The sequence below is a fragment of the Macrobrachium nipponense genome, chromosome 12 (assembly GCF_015104395.2).
Source record: "Macrobrachium nipponense isolate FS-2020 chromosome 12, ASM1510439v2, whole genome shotgun sequence".
Classification (NCBI taxonomy): domain Eukaryota; kingdom Metazoa; phylum Arthropoda; class Malacostraca; order Decapoda; family Palaemonidae; genus Macrobrachium; species Macrobrachium nipponense.
The window spans coordinates 52,153,734-52,177,806 of record NC_087205.1 but is presented as its reverse complement, the minus strand read 5'-3'; the positions used below and the strand labels follow the sequence as shown (position 1 = coordinate 52,177,806).

The window sequence follows — 24,073 nt, the reverse complement described above, 5'->3', positions numbered from 1 at the left end:
ACCCAACTTAACAACTCACACTAATCTATAATCAATCAAGAGGGAACACTAATAGATGTATGTAGACATCTCAACACTCATCAATTCACATAAACAAAAAGACAGTCATCAAATCACGTAAACAACAAAAAACACTCATCAATTCACATAAATAACTTTTGTCTTGGCCATTAACACAACAAAGTAGTACATACAATTAGCATTATATAAAAAAACACAAATCTTTAATCCAGATGATTTAACAAATCACTTAAGGAATATTTACTCAATTCGTTTTATTTTTACTTTATTATTTTTTTTGTCATCATCATAACTTAGCACATACTTATACTGTAGGTATATGTATAACCACTACCTCACTCAAGCATTTAAGTGGGAATAGAGAAAAGTCTTTCTTTTCAAATTGGTTAACTCAAAGCATCATTACAGGAAAGTTGACTCGTACATCAATTGTATACTATGTCTCATTCAATAGCATGAATTATATCAAACCTCAATCACAGTATATAGATTATGTCTTTAGTCAACCCACGCTTATCAGGGACAGACTGTCTCACATCACTCCTGCAGAGAAAAGTCCATTACAGTATTGAAACGAGCTGTGAACAAAGAAAAAAAAATAAGTTGATGAACACTTTAGAAAATCAACCAAGTTGATTTTCAGACATTAACTATCTTTCGATGCTATATTCTTTCCCCTCTAATACAATCTCAAGTTTTTTGTCCTAGCATTTACATAAAATATATCGAGCAAAGTATTGTCACAGGTTATAACTTAGTACAAGCAGTCCCCGGTTATTGGTAATCCAGTTTTATGGGGCTTGTCTAGCACTGAAATGTTCTTATTTCCAGTTATTGGCGCCGATAATAGAATACGTATAAGTGCCAGTACATACCTAACAGAGGCGCCATTAACCGGTTATCAGCGCCAAAATCCGGTTAACGGTGCCAAAAATCGCCGATTTTCAGTTATCAGTGATTTTTGCCTATCAAGCCGTCGGAACAGAACCCTTGCCAATAACTGGGGACTGCCTGTACATAAATTACTGCTAATTAATCAGAATTATTTCTATCCTTAGTACTATCCAAACTATACTACTCTACTACTTCCTAAATCTTTCTTATCACTACTGTCCAAACCAACCTCATATCTAGCTAAATGCTCTAAAATTCCCCTAATAACTATTGGAATGCTTTCTGTAAATCCTTGGAACTCTTCAGTCTCTGTACTTAATTTACATAAGACCTCTTCACATTCTCCCTATCTGCATCATCATTTCCTACTTTTTCTGATTTGTCTTCTTCCTTAATGGGAAACATACAAATACTAAATGTATGATTCAGTTCATTAGAACCCATTTTGACTAATCCTTCAACTTGTACTTACTCCTATGCTTACACTATCCTTCCATTTTCTACCTTTTTCCTTCTTTTTCCCAGTCTAACTGTCTCTTCATTAAGACTAACTGTTTCTCGTATAAGAAATTTTCCTTTGCTTACTCGCATCAACCTTCACTCTTATTAGCAGCCATTCATTCACTGGAAGATTCTTATCTGCATTCAATCTCCTTCTCACTACAACCTCTTTCAACACTTTTTCGCCAACCTTACAGCTCATGAACTGCTCATGCACTCTTCTCCAAACATCTGTCATTTTCAGTCAACTGCATTAAAGTCTTGATGAATCTTTCAAAATTCATATGCTCACTTGGGGACATTCCTATACTCCTGTTGGTACTTACATTATATATCCTCAAGGTTTTGCAAAATTATTCGTATTATTAAAAAAATGAACTTGACTTGAAATTCAAGCTTCCACTGACTTGAAATTCAAGCTTCCAAAGAATATGGTGTTCATTAAAATGTAAGAGAAGGTAAAGGGAAATACAGAAAGAAGAGATTCACTTATTAGAAAGAAAAAATAAAATTGGTAAATATGTAAAAATGTATTAAAATGCAAGGAGAATAGCATTAGGGTAGTAATGCATTGCATTTTTGCTTGGACTTTTGAAGTTCCAATTTCACAACGTCCACAAGGAGACTGTTCCACAGTCCAATGGTATGAGGAATAAAGGCTAACTCCCCTTCCACCCAAATGATCAGTGCCTTCATCTATCATCTTCGTGAGTGGCCATGGATACATTAGATATAATTTCTTGAAATATTTTTGGCCTCAGACGGACCATTCCTCTCCTAAACATGTTCTGCAAAAACTTCTAAGGCATCATTGCATTGCAAGAAACTCTCGAGTGTGGATAGTTCCCCTGCAAAAAAATTAGCCTAAGAAGACAAAGGTAGCTTCTCCGCCCCCCTAAGAAGTCTCATGACGCCCCTGTAAGAAGTCTCACCCAGAGACTTCTAAGGGTCTGCAACCTTCCCCCAAGAAGGAAGCGGTTGGCTCTCTCGTTGGCTCACCTGCTCCTTCGGGAATGGGACCATGACGTTGTCCCCAGGGTCTAGTGTCTCGGGAATCTAAGGAGTTCAGCACCTCAGTGGTGGTTGGTATGGTGTTGGCGTCCCACCTCGGTGGTCGCGGATTCGATTCTCGGCCATTCCATTGAGGAGTGAGAGATGTGTATTTCTGGTGATAGAAGTTCACTCTCGACGTAGTTCGGAAGTCACGTAAAGCCGTTGGTCCCGTTGCTGAATAACCACTGGTTCCATGCAACGTAAAAGCACTATACAAACAAACAAACCAAGGTTTGTTCTCCTGTCTCTGGTACCAGGGCACTGCTCATGGAACCAGGTCCATGTCGGAGGCTCGTTCATGAGTTTCTCTGAATGTACAACCTCCCAGGGGGCTATGGAGGAGTTATGGAGTTCCATTTGACAACGTCTGTGAGAGAGAGAGAGAGAGAGAGAGAGAGAGAGAGAGAGAGAGAGAGAAAGGGTGTAATTGCTGTATGGATAGTTAACGACTGTATTGGCTGTTGGTGCTGGGTTGTCTCGTGGTGCTGTTGATTGTTAAGAGTTCTGTGTTTTTAGCTGGTTTTCAGTCAGTCTTTGGTGAGAGCTGATGACAGTAGTGTTGACAGCAGTTATTGGAGGAATTGAGTCAGTTGAGTTTTGTGTGTTATTGATTTGTTTTATTGATTTGTTGTGAGTTTGGTGTTGTTGCTTAAGAGTTGTTGTGCTTTTGAGTTCCTGAGTTTTTGTTGTATGTGATTGTTGTGGTTGAGGGTTGTTGTTGTTGTTATTATTCGTTGATGTTGTTAGTGGGTGTGTATGTTGCCTTTTGTGTTGTTGCCTTTTTTTGTGTTGTTGGTGATTGGTTGTGCAGTGGTCTTGGGTTGTGATTGTGTTCTTTTTGTTGTTGTTGTGTTGTGGTTGTGTTCCTTGGTTGTTGTTGAGTTGTTGTGGTCCTTGATTGTTGTATTGAGTTATGGTTGTGTTCCTTGTTGTTGTTGTTGTGTTGTTGAGTTGTGGTTGTGTTCCTTGTTTGTTATTGTGTTGTTGAGTTGTGGGGTTGTAGTCCTTGGTGTTGTTGTGTTGGGTTGTGGTGTCATGGTTCTTGGTTGTTGGTGTCCCAGTGACCTTAACCAGCGGACAGCACAGGATAGCCCGGAGTAACTGGATTGATTGGTAAGTACATGTGTATTGAGAGTTTTTTGTTTTTTGTATTTTGTTTTTTTGTTTTGTTTTTGTATAGGTGTAGGTCAATTGTCCTGCTGTATTTTGTTGTATAAAGAAGAAAGTGTGACTGAGGGTGGGTTTGGCAGCTGGATCGATTAGGTTAATGTGGGGAGGGTTTGCCACTTGTTTTTTTTCTAGCTTGTGATCCCGCCACAGGCAGTCATACAGCCACAGTCAATGATGAGTCCTCTCTCCGTCATGACAGTGGCGCGGGGCGAAAGAAGGGACCGAACAGTAATACGTTTCAGGAAGCACCCATAGATACTGTAGCACTACAAGCGGAAGAGCAGCAGTTTACGACGCCTCTGTTCTATGTCTGCCGTATCTTTTAGGTCATCCATGATAATGTGACCCAAATGCAGAAATTTGTGCGCGAATTCCAGCCGATGATTTCCGAGGAAATTTTGTGGTTCTGCAATATGCTTAAATGATCTCGGGAGCATGGACATGCACTGGACCTTGGTTTTGTTGTATAAGATATCAAATTCCTCTGCATAGTGGCAGCAAGTGTCAACGAGTCATTAGAGACCTTGCACTGATGGAGGAAATCAGAACCATATCATTGGTGTAACAGAGGTTATTTATAGTTGTTTCACTGACATTGCATCCAATTGGGAGTGAGTTCAGTTTGACATTCAGGGCATCTGTGTACATATTAAATAGGTATGGTGAGAGAATGCCCCCTTGCCGAAGCCCGTTTAGGGAGCTGAAGGTGTACGACAGTACGTTACCCCATTTGACAAAGAATTGCTGTCTGGAGAAGCAGCAATATAAAATGCCAATTGAATATAGAGGTGTGCCTCTTTTATGCAGCTTCAGGAAGAGCTTCAGGTAGTTTACCCGGTCAGATGCTTTTCTCACATCCACAAAACATAGGAAAACAGGAGAGGCTAATGATAGGTAATAGTTCACCAATTCTTTCAGCATGTAAATGCAGGTGTCAGTTGAGTGGTTTGCTTTTAAATCTGTACTGGTTGTCAGTGGTGTGTAGAAAGGGGAGAAGTCTCACTAGGAGCACCGACTCAAGTATCTTCGACATGATCGTTGTGATTGCAATCAGCTGGTAATTGCCAGGGTCAGCTTATTTTTGATTAGTGGTATCAAGTGAACTAAAGAGTATGGAGTCTGGAAGAAAATGGTGAACTATGCATGCATTGAATAGGGCAGCTAGCTAATGTTCCCATATCCACATGCTCTTCAACAGTTTTGTCCTGAGCCAAAATATCATCAGTGAAAACAGTCACTACCTCTTGGAACTCCCTCGGCTATGGGAACATTAGCTAACCCAAACTCAAATTTTTTATAACATAGTCACTGTCTCATCCTCAAGGATTACCCTTTCCATGGTCTATCCAGAGCTCCTTGATGACCAGACTAATGTCAAAGAATTCTCTTTTAGCTGGTCTTGTGGCCAGGTATTGTGTCGTAATGATCAACATTATAACACATGATAGCGTATAAATGGACTCGGGATAAGAGGGCACTTTTTCTTATCCTCTGCGAATGCTAAAACCCAGTTTACCTGCGTCAAAATCCTCAAGAATTGGTTATGCTTATACATGCCATCATATTCTTTACATACTATTACCAAAATCCGACCAAGCCACCATTCCCTTTTCTGGCCAGTAAAGAAACCAAAGCTCCAAAAATTTCACTGCTTGATTTCATGGCAGAGGATCATGGAAACATTTAAGTTGAAAGCTAAGTGCATAATTTTAAGTTCTAGTTCAAGAATTTTTTAGTTTAGACAGTAGAACAATTATTTAATTGTGAGTGAAAAGCTGTAAACCAGATTTTTTTGCCAGTACACATCGGTGTTTCCCACGATTTATGATTGTTATAGGCAGTCCCTGGTTATCGGTATGGGTTCCGTTCTCGGGGGTGTGCCGATAAACAAAAACTGCCTTTAACCGAAACTTGGTGATTTATGGCACCCATAATGCGCTTATGGCATGCCATAAACATCCATATGGCGCTGATAACTGGAACTCTGACCTTTATGACACCATAAATCGCTGATTTTATGACGCTAAACAAGCGCCATAAAACCGAATCTCTGGTAACCGGCGACTGCCTGTATTTGTAGAATAGCTAATTGTTTCGTAGAATTTATCATTCTATATAGAAATTTTATCATAAGAAATGTTCCACAATTATTATTATTAAAATATAGTAGTCTACTAGGCAGTAGCCTACAAGCTACATCGATTCAGTGAGAAGAAATTAGCTAGACTGCAGTTGATATTGTCTGTAGCTTATAATCTAGAATTATATTATATATCCTTAACCCTGGATAGGTTTCGCTATATTGGTACCCCGTTAAAGGTGTTTGAGGGTCGAGCTAGACCCAAGTGCCCAGACAAATTTGGTAAAATTCTAATAATCAACATATGCTGTACAATTTAATTTCTAAAATCAATTTCAGCATTCACAAACACTACTGAAAAGATGAATAATACCTGTCTACAAATTAACTATTTATTACAAATATATTAAAAAAAATAAGTATATACAAAAAATAATTTACAGAAATATTTACAAAAATACAAAATAACCTATATACACACAAAAATTGAGGGAATCCTTCCTAAATCTACTATTTACTATGTGACTGCCAGAGAAGGTGGCATAGAGGTCAAAATCTAAAAAGAGAAAAAAAAGGGTAAGTTTTTTTGGCCAAAAAAAAATTTTCAAAATTTCACGAACTTTTTTTGGTACCTGAATGAAATGGGAAGTGGCTAATTTTTTTATAGAATAAACTCATGTTATCCTAGAATGGAATTATATAAAAAAAATCTGCACTAAGATGTTATTTGCTGTTATATCAGGGGCCAAATCTAAAGGTCATTTTTGTACCTAGTTTCACCATGAAAATTTCTTATAAAAAATCTTTGTAAATATTATAAGATATGATATTTATGCATGAAAATTTACCAAAATACCACAAAATCTATAGAGAACAAGAATATATAGAGATATGGCAACTTACCTTTCGGATATGCCAACAAAATGGCCGCAGTCGACACCTACACCGATGGCCACAATCTACGACCTGAAATGGAGGAATGGCATGTAAATTTCAATGTGTTATTTACTTATCTAATTATGCGTGGATTTGTACAAAACTATTATGGTGGCTTGTTGGATGTCTGAATATTATTTTGCAGCTAACAAAGAAATCTGACCCAAAAAACTTAATCCAATGTAAAGATCATTTGTTGACCTAGTTTCACCAGGAAAATTTCTTATAAAAATCGTTGTAATTAGCATAAAATATGTTATTGCAATACACCCCCTGAACACCTGAACAAGCCCTGGTCACTTACCAGGGCTTGTTCAGGTGTTCAGGTAGGTATTACAATATTAGTTTTACAATAAAAACTTCATATTTATGCATGGAAATCTACCAGAATATCACAAATTCTATAGAAAACAAGAAGGTATAGCGATATGGCAACTTACCTTTCTGGTATGTCTGCAAAATGCAATGGCCAAATTTGCTACCTGAAATGGAGGAAGGGTATGTAAATTTCAAGGTGTTATTTAGTTACCTAATTATTCGTGGATTTGCATGAAACTTTTATGGTTGGTTGCTGGATGTTTGATCATTATTTTACAGCTATAAAAAAATCTGACCAAAAGAAATTTTTTGAAAAGGGAATAATTTCGAAAATTGGAAATGTTAATAAAAATAAAAAATTATTGCAATATTTTAGGTCAAAATGGGTGATATATATTTTGTAAAGATTAAAATGATTGTATTTATGCAAAAAAGTAGTAAAAAAAAAGTTTCATGATGTAACTTACATACTATATAGTAGAGACGCACTTTGGACACAAGGCAGTTTGATGCTGCAGGCAGACGGGCCCGTTGGACCGTAAACATGCCGTGTTTGTCTTGTGGTCTTCCCTAGATGGGCAGCGAACATGCTTGGGCAGTTTGACATGGCCAACGGCAGGAGGAGGTCTGTGTTCCCGTTCAGCCAGCCTGAACATATTCACCATCAGCACACGAAGGGTCTTGGACAAGATGGTTAACATGTAATACCAATGACTTACAAGGGGAGCACAAAATTCAAGGGCGACCTCCTTGAGGAACCTTCGCCTTGTCAAACTCTTTGACGATGGCAGGGACGAATAGAGAATATAAGAATTCACCATAATTATATTCAATATCCCGTAGAAAAGACAAAGTGGTTGGCATCGTGTCTTACGAGCATAATTTGATGTAGAACATTATAGAACATCTAAATGTCTGTCTTCCTTCTCTCGATCTCAGACGGATCATGATGCAGGGAACTCAACAGCATCACCTTTTTAAGTCCTGCTGACTTGCTGAAACTGAAGAGTCAAATTGTGTTCGTAATTGAACACAGCCACTGAGTCTTTGACGGGAAGCACCTTCTCAGAAAGTTCCTTAGGAATATAAGGTTTCTGCCGAATGGTGCCACACAAATACATGCCATCATCATTGAGTGCCAAGGTGAGTGGTAACATTGTGAAGAAGTTATCCGTTGTCACTGTGTGGTCCCTTCGGCGAAAAGGTTGCACAAGCTCCGTCATGAAAACTTCTAACGTCTGTCCTCTCGGCACCCAGACTGTGTCCTTCCCCAAGTTAGCAATCGCATTACAAATGTAATGCGAATCGGCATCACACACCAACACAAGCTTGAGGAGAGAATAGCATTAGTATCTAAAAAAGTAAAATTATATTAAATAAAAAGTAAAATAAAATCAAGTTAGTATGAATAATAATAATAATAATAATAATAATAATAATAATATATATATATATATATATATATATATATATATATATATATATATCTATCGTATAGATATATACTATACTATATATAAGATAGATAGATTAGATTTATAGAATATAGAAGATATATATATAGATGATATATATATATAGATATATTATATATATATATATATATATATAGCTGTATATATATATATATATATTGAGATATAGATATCTATGGATAGATATCTATTATATCTATATATATATATGATAGATATATATATATATATAGATAGATAATATATATAGATATTCTAATATATATATATATAGTAGATATAAGTAGATATAGATATATTTATATATATATATAATGATATATATATGATATATATAATATAGATATATAGATATGAAAGATAGTATTGATATATATATTAATATAATATATATATATATATATATATTATATAATATATATATCTATGTATCTATAGAGATATCTAGAATATAGAGATATATATATATATATAGATATATAGATTAGATATAGAGATATATATTATAGAGAGATATCTTATATATGATGATTATAGATATATATAGATATAGATATATATCTATTATATATAGATATATATCGATATATATAGATATACTATAATATAGATATATATATATATATATGATATATATACATATATATATATAGATATATATCTATATATATATAGATATATATCTATATATGTTATATATATAATTTATCCTTATTCCTATAATAACATAATATATAATCAAAGAAACAATTATAAATAAATAAAAAAGCAATTACATGAAAAAAAAAAACGAAATGTAAATCTGTGAACTTACTTTGCTGGTTTACTCGGGATGTACATCCTGAAGGGACAGCAGCCTCTAAATGGAACTAGCTGCTCTTCAACGGTGAGATGGGGCCCTGGGGAGTAATTCTTCTGACAATTAGCCATCACATGGTCGAAGAGTTTCCAAATGAGAGCAAGGCGATCTGTCTTCACCCTCTCCACTCTGGTGGCTGAATTGTCAAACCGAAGAGCTCTCGTCAGCAGGGCAAAATGACACTCACTCATCGTACACCTATACAAAGGATTGCCCATTGTGAGGCCCCACATGTCACTCGTTGTGGTATGATTGTCTGCCCTCACTACCGACATTATTAGAATTCCAATGTCCCTGAGGGCAACATTGCCCTTATGATGATAATTATTCCTAAAAATGGGCAAGGCGCTCACTGAAATGCAAAACAATCTCGGCAAGCATGTGGTCAAACAAAAAGAGCAAGAAAATGTCGCTCACTTTTATCACCCCAGCAATGGCATGGGTGGGACCCCCAGGTTCAATCCTCAGCATAAACATATGGGGAAGAGAACGGTTCGGGTCTTTATGCCAACGCGTCCCATCACGACCCTCAACAACTTCAGGTCCAACATGCTGGATAGGAGCACCCCTGGCTGGCTGGAGGTCACCCCTCCTCATCTTCCAGCTCCTATTCTTGACCGGGGTCAGCGTGTCCTTAGCTCGAGAGGTGACGGTCCAGGTGTAGGGGTCATGGTGGTTGTTGTTATAGTAACAAGAATGGGCACAGTCCTACTAACCCCCGATGACTCCCCCTGTCGGCGTCGTCCCCATCCCCCTGGGAGAGGTCTAGAGGTACAGCCTCCTCTCCCCTCTCCTCATCTCCCTCCAAAACAGCTCGTTCCGCATCCTGGTCGTCATCGTCCTCTTCTTCGACAAAGATGGCAGTTGCCTCCTCCTCGCCTTCAGACTCGTAGACCTCCAGGTTGTCCTCAGTGTCACTTTCAAATTCATTGAGAAGTGCGTTGATAGCATCCTCAACCAGAAATTTCTGTCGTCTGGAGGCCATTGCTGATAACTAAAAAAAAGCAAAACATTAGAAATGAGCAACCGAAGGAAACTTGAACATATGACCTTATGGCAATTTAGGCAAGCACATGATAAACACACCATCCTCCCACATATTCCAATAAAATACAAAACTATACTAATTAGTTATTATGCACACTGTACTACATGAATTTAGTATGTAATAACTGCTTTTTGCAAAAAAACACAAAATTTGGTACTCGAAGGGAAATGGACCATATGGCAACTTAGGGCATTCACCCAATGCCCCGGGCATGCACGTGATAAAACACACCAATATTACAAAACTCTACTAGCATGAACACTGTTCAATATGCGAGGTTTACCTAATAACTTTGCTTTTTGCAAAAAAAACAGAAATTGGCACTCGAAGGAAAATGGACCATATGGCAATATATGGCATCTCAGCCACTCCCAAGGTTATGCACAGCATAGAACCATCCATCCAGACTTTCCAATACAACAAAGACACATGACTATGCATACTGTTTATTGAGAAATGGTTACGTAATAACTTTGCTTTTCGATCACCTACCTGTTAAAGGTGCATGCAGGTCGATCTCGACCTGAGCGATTCTCAGAAAAGGGGGAAGCACTTGAGGCAGACATAGGCAGGTCTGAACATGACTGTGGCTTGTAGACAAGTGACTGCTTGCAGGTCGATCTCACCCAGATTAGACACAGGCGATGATTTATGGAAAAAAAAATGTTTTTTTTTTTTAAACGCCCTGGGTCGCACGCAACCCATCGCACCTATCAAGGGTTAAAGATGAACAAATATAAGTTTACACCAAAAACCTTAGGATTAGATAAAAGGCTACAGACATTTTTGCTTTTTATTTACCCTGTATACTTAAGCATAGTCTTAGTACTCTAGGCCATCATGTGCATACCCTTAAAAGGGAAGTAAATAGTTTAGATTAATTAGACAATAACAAAGGGAAGTAAATAGTTTAGATTAATTAGACAATAACCTAAGCTAGGTGATGACGTGGTTCGGAAGTCACGTAAAGCCGTTGGTCCCGTTGCTGAAATACCAATGGTTCCATGAAACGTAAAAACACCATACAATCAAACTAAGCTAGGTGATAGGCTAGCCTAATTATGAAGTTTCACATTAGTAAGTTACTGTTTTATAGACCAAACGGGGTATGATGCATTAACCTATCTTGAAAACTACAAATTATGCCTGTTTAACCCTCTTACGCCGACTGGACGTATTTTACGTCGACCTCTTTTGTCTCTCGTGTGCCGACTGGACGTATTTTACGTAGACTTACAAAAGTTTTTTTAAAATTCACGGAAAAATACTTATAGGCCTACCAGCCTAAAACTTTTGAATCATGCGCCTTGGGGGATGCTGGGAGTTCACGGATCAAGGTGTTGTTTTGTTTACAATCGTTACGCAGGCGCGCAAGCGCGAATTTCTTTCTTGCCGCACTAGAAAGTATCTGTGACACATCTCGGAAATTATTTCGTCACTTTGACATAATTTTTGTACCATTTTAAATTAGCCGTTACATGAAGTATTATATATGAAAATGTGCGCATTTTTATTTAGAATACAACAATAAAATACTCATGATTGTAGCTTTTATCAGTTTTGAGATATTTTCATATAAATAACGATAATTGCCAAAATTTCAACCTTCGGTCAACTTTGACTCTACCGAAATGGTCGAAAAACGCAATTGTAAGCTAAAACTCTTATAATTTAGTAATATTCAATCATTTACCTTAATTTTGCAACTAATTGGAAGTCTCTAGCACAATATTTCGATTTATGGTGAATTTATGAAAAAACTTTTTCCTTACGTCCGCGCGGTAACTCTTCCGAAAAAAATCATACATGCAATTGTGGTAATGTTTGCCCCATTTTAAAATTAGCCGTTATATAAAGTTTTATATATGGAAATGTGCGCAATTTCATGCACAATACATCTAAAAACAACCCATGGTTGTAGCTTTTATCAGTTTTGAGATATTTTCATATAAATAACGATAATTTCCAAAACGCTTATATTCTAGTAATATTCAAGCATTTACCTTCATTTTGCAACAAATTGGAAGTCTCTAGCACAATATTTCGATTTATGGTGAATTTATGAAAAAAATAACATTTTCTTTACGTCTGCGCGGTAACTCTTCCGAAAAAATCATACGTGCGATTGTCGTAATGTTTGCACCATTTTAAATTAGCCGTTACATAAAGTTTTATATATGAAAATGTGCGCAATTTCATGTAGAATACAACTAAAAATAATTGAAGGTTGTAACTTTTCTCATTTTTTAAATATTTGCATATAAATCACGATAAATAGAAAAAAAACCACGTTCGGTCAACTTTGACTCTACCGAAATGGTCTCGAAAAAACGCCAATTGTAAGCTAAAACTCTTACAGTCTAGTAATATTCAGTCATTTATCTTCATCTTGAAACAAATTCGAAGTCTCTAGCAAAATATTTAGATTTATGGTGAATTTTTAAAAAAATCTTTCCTTCCCTCCGCGCACGGATTCTCCGCCACAAATCTCCGAAATGCGTACGTACCATTCTCGGAATATTTGCTCCGTTTCATATTAGGCATTTCATAGAGTTTTATATATGAAAATGTGCGCAATTTCATATAGAATAAAACGAAAAATATTTGAAGGTTGTAGCTTTTCTTATTTCCGAAATAATTGCATATAAATATAATATATATATATATATATATATATATATATATATAATATGATATATATATATATATATATTATATATATATAAAATTCGACATTCGGTCAACTTTAACTCGTCAGATATGGTCGAAAACTGCAATTGTAAGCTAATACTCTTACAGTATAGTAATATTCAATCATTTGTCTTCATTTTGAAAGAAATTGCAAGTCTCTAGGACAATATTTAGATTTAAGGTGTACGTTAACACAGATTTCTAATAGAATTTATTACATATATTGAAACCATATCAGGAACTACAGAGGTGTCCCTCATTAACTAATTAATACTGGCTAAATTCTAGTAACAACTTACTTTATATCACTACAGGGCTGCCATAATGCAGGGCCGTCAGTTGAAGTGTTCAGTAGCAAATTGCTCAGGTCGCTCTTTGCCAGTGGGTACAACCCATACCACCTGCCATGAGTATAGTCCTTGTAAAAAACAAGGAAAATTCACTTGGGTGCTAGATATGTATGAAACTTGTAGTATGCTTCTTGCAGCAAGTTTTAAAGATGAAACTGCTAGTTTTAAACTGTCCTGGTGAGTCCTAGGGTTCAGTAGGAGTAAGGAAAAGGGATACTGGCAGTAGATATTTAACCTTTTCTCAGTAAGTTTTATGTTTAGGTCAAAACCCAGTAAGATCAGTCCCAAGTACCTCCCAGGTGATCTATGTTTGGGACAAAACCCAGTAACATCAGTCCCCACCCAGTAACATCAGTCCCCAGTATCTTCCAGGTTAACCCTGGGTAGGAAGTAGAGGAATCTTTTCATGGAGGTGACATTCTTACTATGGAGTGTGAAGTATACATTGCCACTGAAACAGCTCTGCTGAACTGAGGTGAGATGGAACAGGGACAAATTTCACCTAACCATGGAAGAAAACTTTCTAGAAGAAATTCTATCCCACGTGCAGCTACTGATGCTGAAAAGCATCTCTACCCCAAAAAGGATACTAAGTCTATCTAACTCAGAAGGAAATGACTATATTTTTGGAGGGGTATTGTAACTTACACAGGACTTCTCCCCCATTGTTGACAGGCAGTTACAGTTCAGTTGTTGAAGCTCGGCCAAAATTATCCCTGAGGATACTAGTAACCCTTGATTAGACGGCTCAGTGCGCATTTTCTCCTTATTGTAAATGTAATTAATGAGAGAAAAACTGATTGAAGCTGTACTTGTGAGAGACCACTAACAAAAGCAGTATGCTTATCTGTGTCTATAACACAAAGTTACCAGGACCCAAGTTGGTCACCAAACAGCCCCAGCCTTCTGTCACTCCACTTTCAAAATTATTAAAAGGCTCGTTTAAAAAGGTAAGCCTTCAGTCACCTCCAAAGTTTTTTCCTCAAATACAGGTAGGCAGTCAGATAAGACAACACCACACTAAGGGATAACAACAACAGCAAGGAAATCTTTTTCACAAGGTCCAAACACCCTCTTATATGGAAAAAGCAGATACAAATAGGAATGGTATGTTTGGCGGTTGACTTCGATGACACCACCGCAGGCAATAGAAGTCTTCCCTTTGGGGTCACAGCATTGATTTTAAACGGGCTGGAGTGGAAACAGTCTCACCCCTTCCCTTCCTGTAAAGGGGTTTTTCCATAAACCAGACCCCTCTGGAATGTTACATGTGGAAAGGCCCTGTCAATGGGAGCCAGAGACATGCGGATATTCGCCACCAAGCATATCTCGCTAAGTGTCCCCAAAAAGAATTCCTCCAAACGAAGAGTGATCCTAGACCTATCAGCATTGGACAAATGTATTGTTTGCCAAATTTTTCGAATAAATACCGTTGCCCTAGTGCGTTCCATTGTTCTAAAAGGGACTTGGACAACTATAGATCTGAAAGATGCATACTGGCACATCTTTGTAGCCGTTCCCTTCTGCCCCTTCCTAAGGTTCTGGATAGGGAAAATTATGTACAGGTTCAAAGTCATGCCCGGTGGGCTAAACATTGCCTTAAGATTTGATAAAGTTAGTAACAGTAGTTCTTCAAGAAATCAGAAATACATACCTGCCTTCCAAATCTTGGTTATGTTGCAGCTGCATCAAGACTTAGGTAACTTCCCTGAGTCACTGAATCTTTTTTTTTATGTACAGGTGGAGTGATGTGATAAGGATTTACGAATAGGCTTTGCCAAAGTGATGGCTTTCTATTGAAAAGATAAATTTTCTTTTCAAAAATGTATACAGTATTTGAGATTGGTCACATTTTGATGTAAATTTGAGTGTTGGTTCTTTTGTATTCCTGTTTTCTTAAACATTGTGTCAGGAGTTGGTTCTGAAGATTGTGATATTGTTATTTATTCAAAATTCTGATAATTGTTATTTTAAGGTATTATTGTGTCATTCTTAAAACCGTTGGGTTTCATGGATTTTCATATTGTGATTACATATGTTGTACGTATATGTAAATTTCCTTTTATCTCTTTAAGTTTGATGTTCTGTTTATCAATAATCAATATCCGGGTACTTGTCCTAGCAAAAAAGCATCAACCACAGGTTAGCTTAGTGAGGTCAGTGTCTGTGAAAAATGAGCACCTATAATAACATTTTTAGACATATTTTGTAAATTCCTGAAGATTTAGTGGTCAGAAGTTGACATATGTATTTCTGTTACATCCTCCAACTTATTTCTTCTAATAATATGAATTGGTGGTAGCAACTACAAATGATTCCCAAGTTCACCCCTCTTTTATTTTATGAAGGATCAAAATAATTTATAGGAATAGTTTTCACTCACATATTACTTGAGAAGTCAAATACGTATCTTGTTACTTCATGTGTGATTTTTCATTTTACATACTGTGCTACAGTTGAAAACTCAGTGAGGGCTAACCATTGTCTCTGGCTTCTGGAGTAGAGTATAGTACAGACGACATAGTTATGATTTGTCATGCATAAGAATGATACCAGAGATGGGTCATGTAGGTTGGCAGTGAGGTAACAGCTGGGGTTTATCCTGTATGGTGCTTTGATTTACTTGACAATTTTTATGGATTTTGCATTGTCTTGTTAAGAGTAAGCCTTGATAGATAATGGTTTCTATGCTATGAAATTTTGAAATAGTTGCAAGAATATCTGATATTTACCTGAAATACTAACTTGAATGAAATATAAGATTTTCACATTCATTGTTTTATTTATTGTGTACAATGAACTTAAGTTTTTCAACAAGAAGGTAATTTGTCATTTTCCTCTGAGAATAATGGTGGATGAGCTCAAGGCTGCAATGGAGTTGAAGTATGGCAGTGTTGCTGGTAAAGAAGCAATGGATTTTCTTGGCAAAGAGGCACATCACTGTATGACTCTATTTTTACTGTCAAAGACCTACTCTGATGATCTCCGAGTTGACACCAGTGATAATGCTCAGAATACTAAAGGTTGGTTTTCATTGTATTATTCAGAAAACTTATCTTTTTCAGTCCAATAATAAGCAGAACATTATAAAATGACCATTTTCCTAAAAGCAGCAACCAAGACAGAATTACTGCTTATCAGGATCCTATTTGGTGGTATTTTCTGATTGTGGTACAGCATTGAAAAATATTAAATTGCCTGGTAAAGATGTTCATGTCTTTGAAAGCTCATATTCAAGGCATTTGATGCCGTAAATTTCATTGTAATGTACTGTGCACTTTGTTAGGTTTGATAGGTTAAAAAAAAAAGGTGACATTCATAGTGTTTTACGGCATGAGGAGACAGCAAGTGCTGATGAAAAAGCTGCCAAAAATTTTGCAAAAGAACTTAAGCAGTTCGTTTTTGAAAATGGTTTTATAGTACGTAAGACCTTGTACATGTGTTTTGGGTTATGCGAATTTACAGATTCGTAAAATTTTCACTGGAACTTAATTAATTTGCATCTGTGATTTTCTATAGTGTAGTCGCTGTCTCATCCTCAAGGATTACCCTTTCCATTGTCTATCCAGAGCTCCATGGTGACCAGACTAATGTCAAAGAATTATCTTAACTGGTCCTATGGCCAGGTATTGTGTTGTAATGATAAACATATAACACAGGATAGAATATAAATGGACTTTTATAAGAGGGCACTTTCTATTATCCTCAGCAAACGCTAATACCCAGTTTACCTAATATACGTCAAAACCACGAGAAGAAGTGGTTATACGCATACACACCGCCATATTGTTTCCATACGACCAAAATCCGACCAGGACACCATTCCTTTTTCTGATCAGTCAAGAAACTAGGGCTCAAAGAAGTCGGTTCTTTGCTTATTGATTCCGCTAAGTGCATAGGTTTAAGTTCCAGTTAAAAAATTTTAGTTTAGACTGTGGAACAGTGATTTATTGTGATTGAAAAGCCATAATCGGTTTATTTGACCAGCGTATGTCTTATGATTTATGATCATTAGGCTAGTTTTGAGAATTTTGTTCTTCACTTATTAATATCATTACCGAAGTTAATGGAAACTTCCAACTTGAAATCTGAGTATGTAATTTTAAGTTGCAGCCAAGACTTTTTTAGTTTAGACTGTGGAACAGTGATTTTATTGTGCATGAAAAGCCGTAAACCGGCTTTTTGCCAGTACATGTTGGCACGTCTTACATTTTGTGATCATTGGGAGTTTGTTGAAGCGAAAGTTGTTTTTAAGAATTTATCATTCAATTTAGAAGTTTTATCTAGAGAAATGTTCCACAATTAAGGGATTTTGACTGAGGAAAAATCTATTTCTGGGTGATTGGCTCGTGTCGCCCTATGAAAGTATCCTTAATATCATTCTTTCTAGGTAAAATTAATCTAAAATTACCAGAGAAAAACAAAATTAAGAAAATGTCAGTAAAACTGACTCGCTCACTCTATAAAAGAAGTGTGGGTATGAGAATATAGGCGAGTGGGATCACTACCAGGAGTCATTCACCATTTAGACCTTCCAACACAAAATCCCCACCAGAGAGAGCTGATACCAAAGGGTGATGCAGCCGCTACTACTACTACTACCGACGCCACGGACAGCAGCGCCCCTAGCGGTCATCCTTAATCTATGAACATCTTGTCCTGCAGGGTGGGTAAAAGAAGACAGGGTGGGTTTCATAGGGCGACACAAGCCAATCACCCAGAAATAGATTTTTCCTCCGTCAAAATCCCTTTTCTGGGCTCAGCTCGTGTCGGCCTATGAAAATATACCAGAGAAACAGACAAGATGGGAATAAGGACAAATGAAACCCAATAGTAAAAAAGAGATATATAATATAAGTGAATCAGAAACATTACAGTATACAAACAAAGTACTTAAAGCTAACTTATCCTAATACAATGGCATGATAAAGAAAGCAATCAATATAAAGTACTTAAAAATTAACTTATATTAGATATAGTAACATATAATAATGTAATGGCAAAAAACAAGGAGTGATTCACTTAAATAAGAAATTTACAAAATATACAAACACATTGTGTTCTACCCTAGCATAAAAATAAGGGTAGAAACACTGAAGTACATTATATGTACATAATGTGGATGTCCCTAGCAAAAAAAATAAGGGACAATCCACCAATATTATTCTAGCGGCTAAGGCTAGAGTATTCCGAGTAGCATGGCAATAGGGTGAGGCATGTTGGACGAGGTAGGTAGAAAGGAGACCTGGATCTATACTACAACTACTATGCAGTATCAGGAGAAACAATGTTTCCCGCTGCTACTGCAGAAAATTTTAAAGATTCCAAGGACTTTAGATAATGACGTTTAAAGACTGTCGGTGATTTCCATCCAGTATACTTTTTAAGATCCTCAAAGTTCATATGTTGAAAGTAATTAATTAAGGTGGCTACTCCTCTGATGTCATGTGCTTTTGGAAATGAATCAGGGTTGGCTTGTTTAATGAAGTAAAGGATCTGTTGTCTGATTCCTTTTACTGATAAAGTGCCACCTTTTTCTCTCATGAAGAGAGAACCTGAGGATCTTGAGGATGTACGAGATAGAAAGGCTCTTAAAGTTGATACTGGGCAGAGAGAAGGATCTTGCGGAAGTGGGATGACTTTCCAAGGAGCCCACCTTGCAAGGGGATCCTCATTTTTAGCTAAAAAGCTACGATCCGGTGAAAGTAGAACTTCTCCTGAGGGGAGGAATTCCACATGACCCGCATCGCTGGATAGAGCCGACAGTTCTGAAATTCTGGCTCCTGAAGCCAGGCTTAATAAAAATAAAATCTTTCTAAGAAGCATTATAAAAGTGCAAGACGAGTTGTCAGTATCTGAGGCTAGTTTGAGGACATCATTTAAGAACCATGAAACTGCAGTAGGCCTTTGAGAGGGTCTAAGTCTAGCACAGGCTTTGGGAATAGATGTAAAGTAAGAATCTGTTAGGTCTATTTGGAAACCCAACTGAAAGATTTTCTTCAAAGCCGATTTATGAGTAGTAATAGTGCTAGCTGCTAAGCCTTTTTCAAACAGAAATCTGAAAAAGGATATAGCTAAGTTAACTGTCATGGTTGTGGTGTTCGATTCTTTCAGGAAGGATGCTAATTTTTTAACAGCTGAGTCATATTGTCTAATAGTTGACTCTCTTTTATCTGATTCTAGGAAGAGGATGTTTTGTGGATCAATGTTAGCATCTTTGTTAGCCGCAAACTTCATGAAGTCCATAAAGTTAGGGTCTGAAGAATTCCTGAGGAAGCGAACACAGTCCTCATTTGTACTGATTGTGACAGCTTGGGATTGGGAATCCATTGAGGTCGAAGACCCAATTCCAGAAGCAGAGGATACCAGTTGCTTTTTGGCCAGTCTGGAGCAATCAGTGCTACTAGTCCCTTGAAAGTCCTCAGCTTGCTCAAGACCTTCAAAAGAAGATTCACTGGAGGAAAAACATAGATTTTCCTCCACTGATTCCAATCTAACGACAGGGCGTCCGTGGCATAAGCCAGAGGGTCCAGGTTGGGGGCCACATAGCAAGGGAGCTTGTGGTTCGCTTGTGAGGCGAAGAGATCTACTTGGAGACCTGGGACTCTCCGGCATATCCACTGGAATAACCCGTCGTCTAGAGACCATTCTGATTCCAGAGGGACTGACTGGGACAAGGCGTCTGCTATCACATTTCTTACCCCCGCCAGGTGAGTGGCGGACAGATGCCATCTGTGTTTGTCTGCTAGTGCAAAAATGGCTATCATGACATGATTCACGTGTTTGGATTTGGACCCTCCCCTGTTGATGCAATGTACTACTACTGCACTGTCCAAAACCAGTCTTAGATGAGACTTCTTCGGGGGAAGGAGTCTCTTCAGGGTAAGAAATACTGCCATCGCTTCCAGGACGTTTATGTGAAGCTGGCGGAACTGAACCGACCAAGTCCCCTGAACTTGCTTGAATTGAGAATATCCCCCCCACCCGGACAGGGAGGCATCCGTGTGAATGGTTAACACTGGAAGGGGATATTGAAGGGGTACTAATTTGGCAAGGTTTTTCACTTTTGTCCATGGACGGAGCTGGTTGCGAAGGATCTGTGGGATCACTGACAACTTGTCTCGAGATTTGGTGTTTGCTCTTGATCGCCAAACTCGATTTATATCTTTCAGCCTTGCTTTCAGGAGGATGTCTGTCACTGAGGCAAACTGGAGAGAACCTAGGATTCTTTCCTGGTTTCTCCTTGATGTTTGTTTGCATTTGAGAAATTGTTTCACAGACTTGACTATTTCTTTTCTTTTGACCACCGGAATTGACAGGTTGTGGGAAGACAAATCCCATTGGATTCCTAGCCACTGAAAACGAGACTCCGGAGTGAGCCTGGATTTCGTTTTGTTTATCTGGAACCCCAGATGTTCCAGAAATTGAACTACCTTCTTCGTGGCTTTGAGACATTCCTCGACCGTTGGAGCCCAGATCAACCAATCGTCGAGGTATGCTGCTACCATTATCCCTTGAGTTCTCAACTGCTGAACTACTACTTCTGCTACTTTCGTGAATACCCTGGGGGCTACATTCAGACCGAAGGGCATCACTTTGAATGAGAACGTCTGATTTCCTAGTTTGAAGCCTAGGAATGGCCGGAAGTGTCTGGCTATAGGGATATGATAGTATGCGTCTGTAAGATCGATGGAGGTTGTGACGGCCCCACGGGGAAGTGAGGTCCGTACCTGCGAGATGGTGAGCATTTTGAACTTGTCGCAACGAATGAAAGAGTTTAGCTTTGACAAGTCTAAGATTACCCCTTCTTTTTGTTGAGCCTTTCTTTGGCACGCTGAATAAGCGACCTTGAAATTTTAGATGCTTGACTCTCGCAATAGCTCCTTTCTGAAGGAGTTCCTCTGCATAATCTGTCAATTCCTTTGATGGTTCCTGATAGAATGATTTGATTGGAGGGGGATCTTTGATCCAACTCCAACCCAATCCTTTGGACACGATGCTCTGTGCCCATTTGCTGAACCCCCACCTGTGACGGAAGAGGAACAGCCTCCCTCCAACCTGGGGAGCCTCACTGTTGTTGAGCGGGTTGACCTCCGCGCCCTCCTCTGAATTGTCTACCTCTTGCAGCTCTTCCTGTCCCACGCTGGCGAAAGTGGCCCCTCGCCCTGCTACCCCTAGAGAACCTATTAAAGGCTGGGTAGGCCTGGCTTTCGTACATAGAATTGAAGGCCGGCGAGACTGCGTAGGAGGTTGACGGTTGACTCTGAGGAGACAACAGGAGGATGGGTTGAGTCTGTTTTGAAGTAGACGGCTGTCCCTGTTGAGTAACTGGGACGGCCTGAACAAACTGCTGTTGCTGCTGTTGCTTCTGGTAAGGCTGGAACCTTCTTCCTGTCTTCTTAAGCTTCTTACCAGCAGCAGGGGCAGTCTCTTGTTTCCTCTTGGAAGAGATGCCCCATCTAGCCCTAAGGCTCTGGTTGAGCCTAGCAGCCTCGTGGTGCACCTCGTTCACAGAGGACTCTGGGAAGAGGTCCGCACCCCACATGCTGGAAGCCAAGAGTCTATTAGGCTCATGCCTGATAGTGGCCTCCTGCAAGACGTGCTTTCGGGTTCGTTCCTCCTAGCTAGGAAGAAGTTGAAAGCATCAGCTTGGACTGTCTGGAGCTGAGATTTGGCCAGAATCTTGAATAAAGGTTCTGTGCCATAAGACAGGGCAGCCATTTCTGTAATGATTAGGGAGTTAAGGGACCTCCCAAATCTTGTTCGAGCATCGAACTCTGCCTGAATCAGGGTATCGGCAGTCTTGGAAGCTTCTCGCCAAACTGGTCCATTGCGCAGTCTGGCTTAAGCTTACCAATCGAGAACGTGGCAGGCAAGTTCTCCCACAATTCTCCAAAGGCTGAGAAGAGCGGAGAAGTAGATTCCGCTTCCCTCAGCTGTGGCATGGGCTCATCTTTGAGGACTGCCTGAAGAGTCGCTTCCACTATTTTGGTAGCAAACGGAAGAGAAGCCTCCTCCTCCGTAGCGAAAATAGTAAACGGACTCTTGAAAGCTTGGAGCTTAGTGTTAGTACACTCCCAATCCTCCAGGCAGTGAACCCATTCCCGCTGTGCGTGATCCCTACTATACAGCACAGTCTCTCGGGAAATCTTGTCCTCTCTAGTGAGAGCAGCAACGGTCAGCCTAGCATACCCAATGAAAGGCTGAGTCAGTCCAGGAGGATAGAACTCGAAGTCCTCAATTCTTCGAGTTCCACACTCTGGGATAGAGATCATGCCGTCCTTGAAGGGGGCATAAGCGGCCACTCTCCATGGGTTATCCATGGAGAAGGCCGGTAGGGATTCGTAGGGAGGTAACTGCAAAATGCCAGTACCTGCTACGGAGGAGCTTGGCTGAGGAATCTGACTAAGTCCAGCAAAACGGTCCTCTTGCTCTCTAACTCTGTTAGAGAGATCCTGAATGGATTGGCCAGACTGGTTGATGGTGTTTGACAGCTGCGCAAACATCTGTTCAAACTTAGACCCGAGGGCGGTCATCCTCGAGCCAACCATCTCTCCCACTTGCTGCATCACAACTGCCGAAAAGTTGGTGGGATCAAAGGAGCTCGGTCCCGGCACCCCAACAGGAGTTACCGGAGTGGATCCGGTGGATGCCGGAGAAGGCGTTGGCTCGGCCGGAGCGCGAGCCTTCTCCTTAGAAGCCTTGCTTCTAGAGCTCTTAGAGTAAGAAGAGCTCGGCTTTGCCTTCACCGCGTCAGCGTAGGAAGTCGTAGACTTCTTAGCTGAAGAAGACGACGACTTCTTAGAAGTCGTCTTATGGAGAGTCTTCTGTTCTCTCTGTCCCTTCACCTTCGGGGGTACAGAAAGAGCGGGAGAGCGGGCAGGGATCTCAGATCCCGTAAAGCCTTGGAAAGAGGCAGAAGAAAGGACAGGGGAAGAAGATCCAGGAGCGCCCAAGGAAAGACCTTGGGCGCCCGACACACCTACCTCAACCAACAAATCCTCTGCCCCTACCGCCATAGGCTCGATGTTCAGGTCCAGGTTAGCCACATCTGGGACCGGCTCCTGCGTGGAGACGGACCCGAACGCCTGCTGCACCTCCTGCTGGATCGAAGCTATGAGAGAGGCTGCCGAGATGGGGTCAACATAGCCGGTCGACTTGCCACCGGGGAAGATCTGAACGGCCAGCTTCTTGTCCAGAATGTACGGCTGGCCCTTGGCGGCATTCTTCCCGAAGCCGCCCACCCAAGCCTTCAGGGTTGCCAAGGCGACTTCTTTCACGGCGGCAGCCTGAAAGAGAAGGCGAAATGAAGCTTCTAGCGGCGGAGACAGGGTTGAACAAAGCTTAAAACTAAGTGTTATTAGTGATAAGACCAAGAAGTCTAAGAGTAGACTTACCCCACCCAACAGCTGACTAACAAGGTCGTAGCAGATGGTGCAAGCTTCTGGGTGCCAGACGATCAGACCATTGTGGGTGGTGGCACACGGGGCGTGAGTCCTACACTCCTCATGGGCGCAGGGGTCGTAGAGTGTTGCGTTGCAACCCGGGACCTGACAGTTGGTAGCCTGTAAGTGGAGAGATACATAAGTATCAGGTGCACACTTACAGCCTAACAATTGCTCCGCTGCATGCCGGAGCGTGAAAGTTAGATTAAACCAGAGCCCCGCTATAATACGT

At 39.5% G+C, this 24,073-nt stretch overlaps 1 protein-coding gene and 1 long non-coding RNA gene across 2 annotated transcripts in view; one reads left to right on the top strand and one right to left on the bottom strand.

Annotated features, from left to right (window-relative positions):
* LOC135224530 (uncharacterized) overlaps window positions 1–24,073 on the top strand; it is a gene marked incomplete in the record, with an annotated part of 155,482 nt that overhangs the window by 88,202 nt on the left and 43,207 nt on the right. Inside the window, 1 exon segment of the mRNA XM_064263601.1 lies at window positions 16,241–16,419. Within this exon segment, the coding sequence (XP_064119671.1) occupies window positions 16,241–16,419 (179 nt within the window).
* Window positions 48–7,780, bottom strand: LOC135224531 (uncharacterized). The gene is made up of 4 exons (XR_010316760.1): window positions 7,441–7,780; window positions 7,096–7,137; window positions 6,623–6,685; window positions 48–599 (listed from the first exon to the last, which is right to left on the bottom strand). It is a non-coding gene; the product is annotated as an uncharacterized LOC135224531 (long non-coding RNA).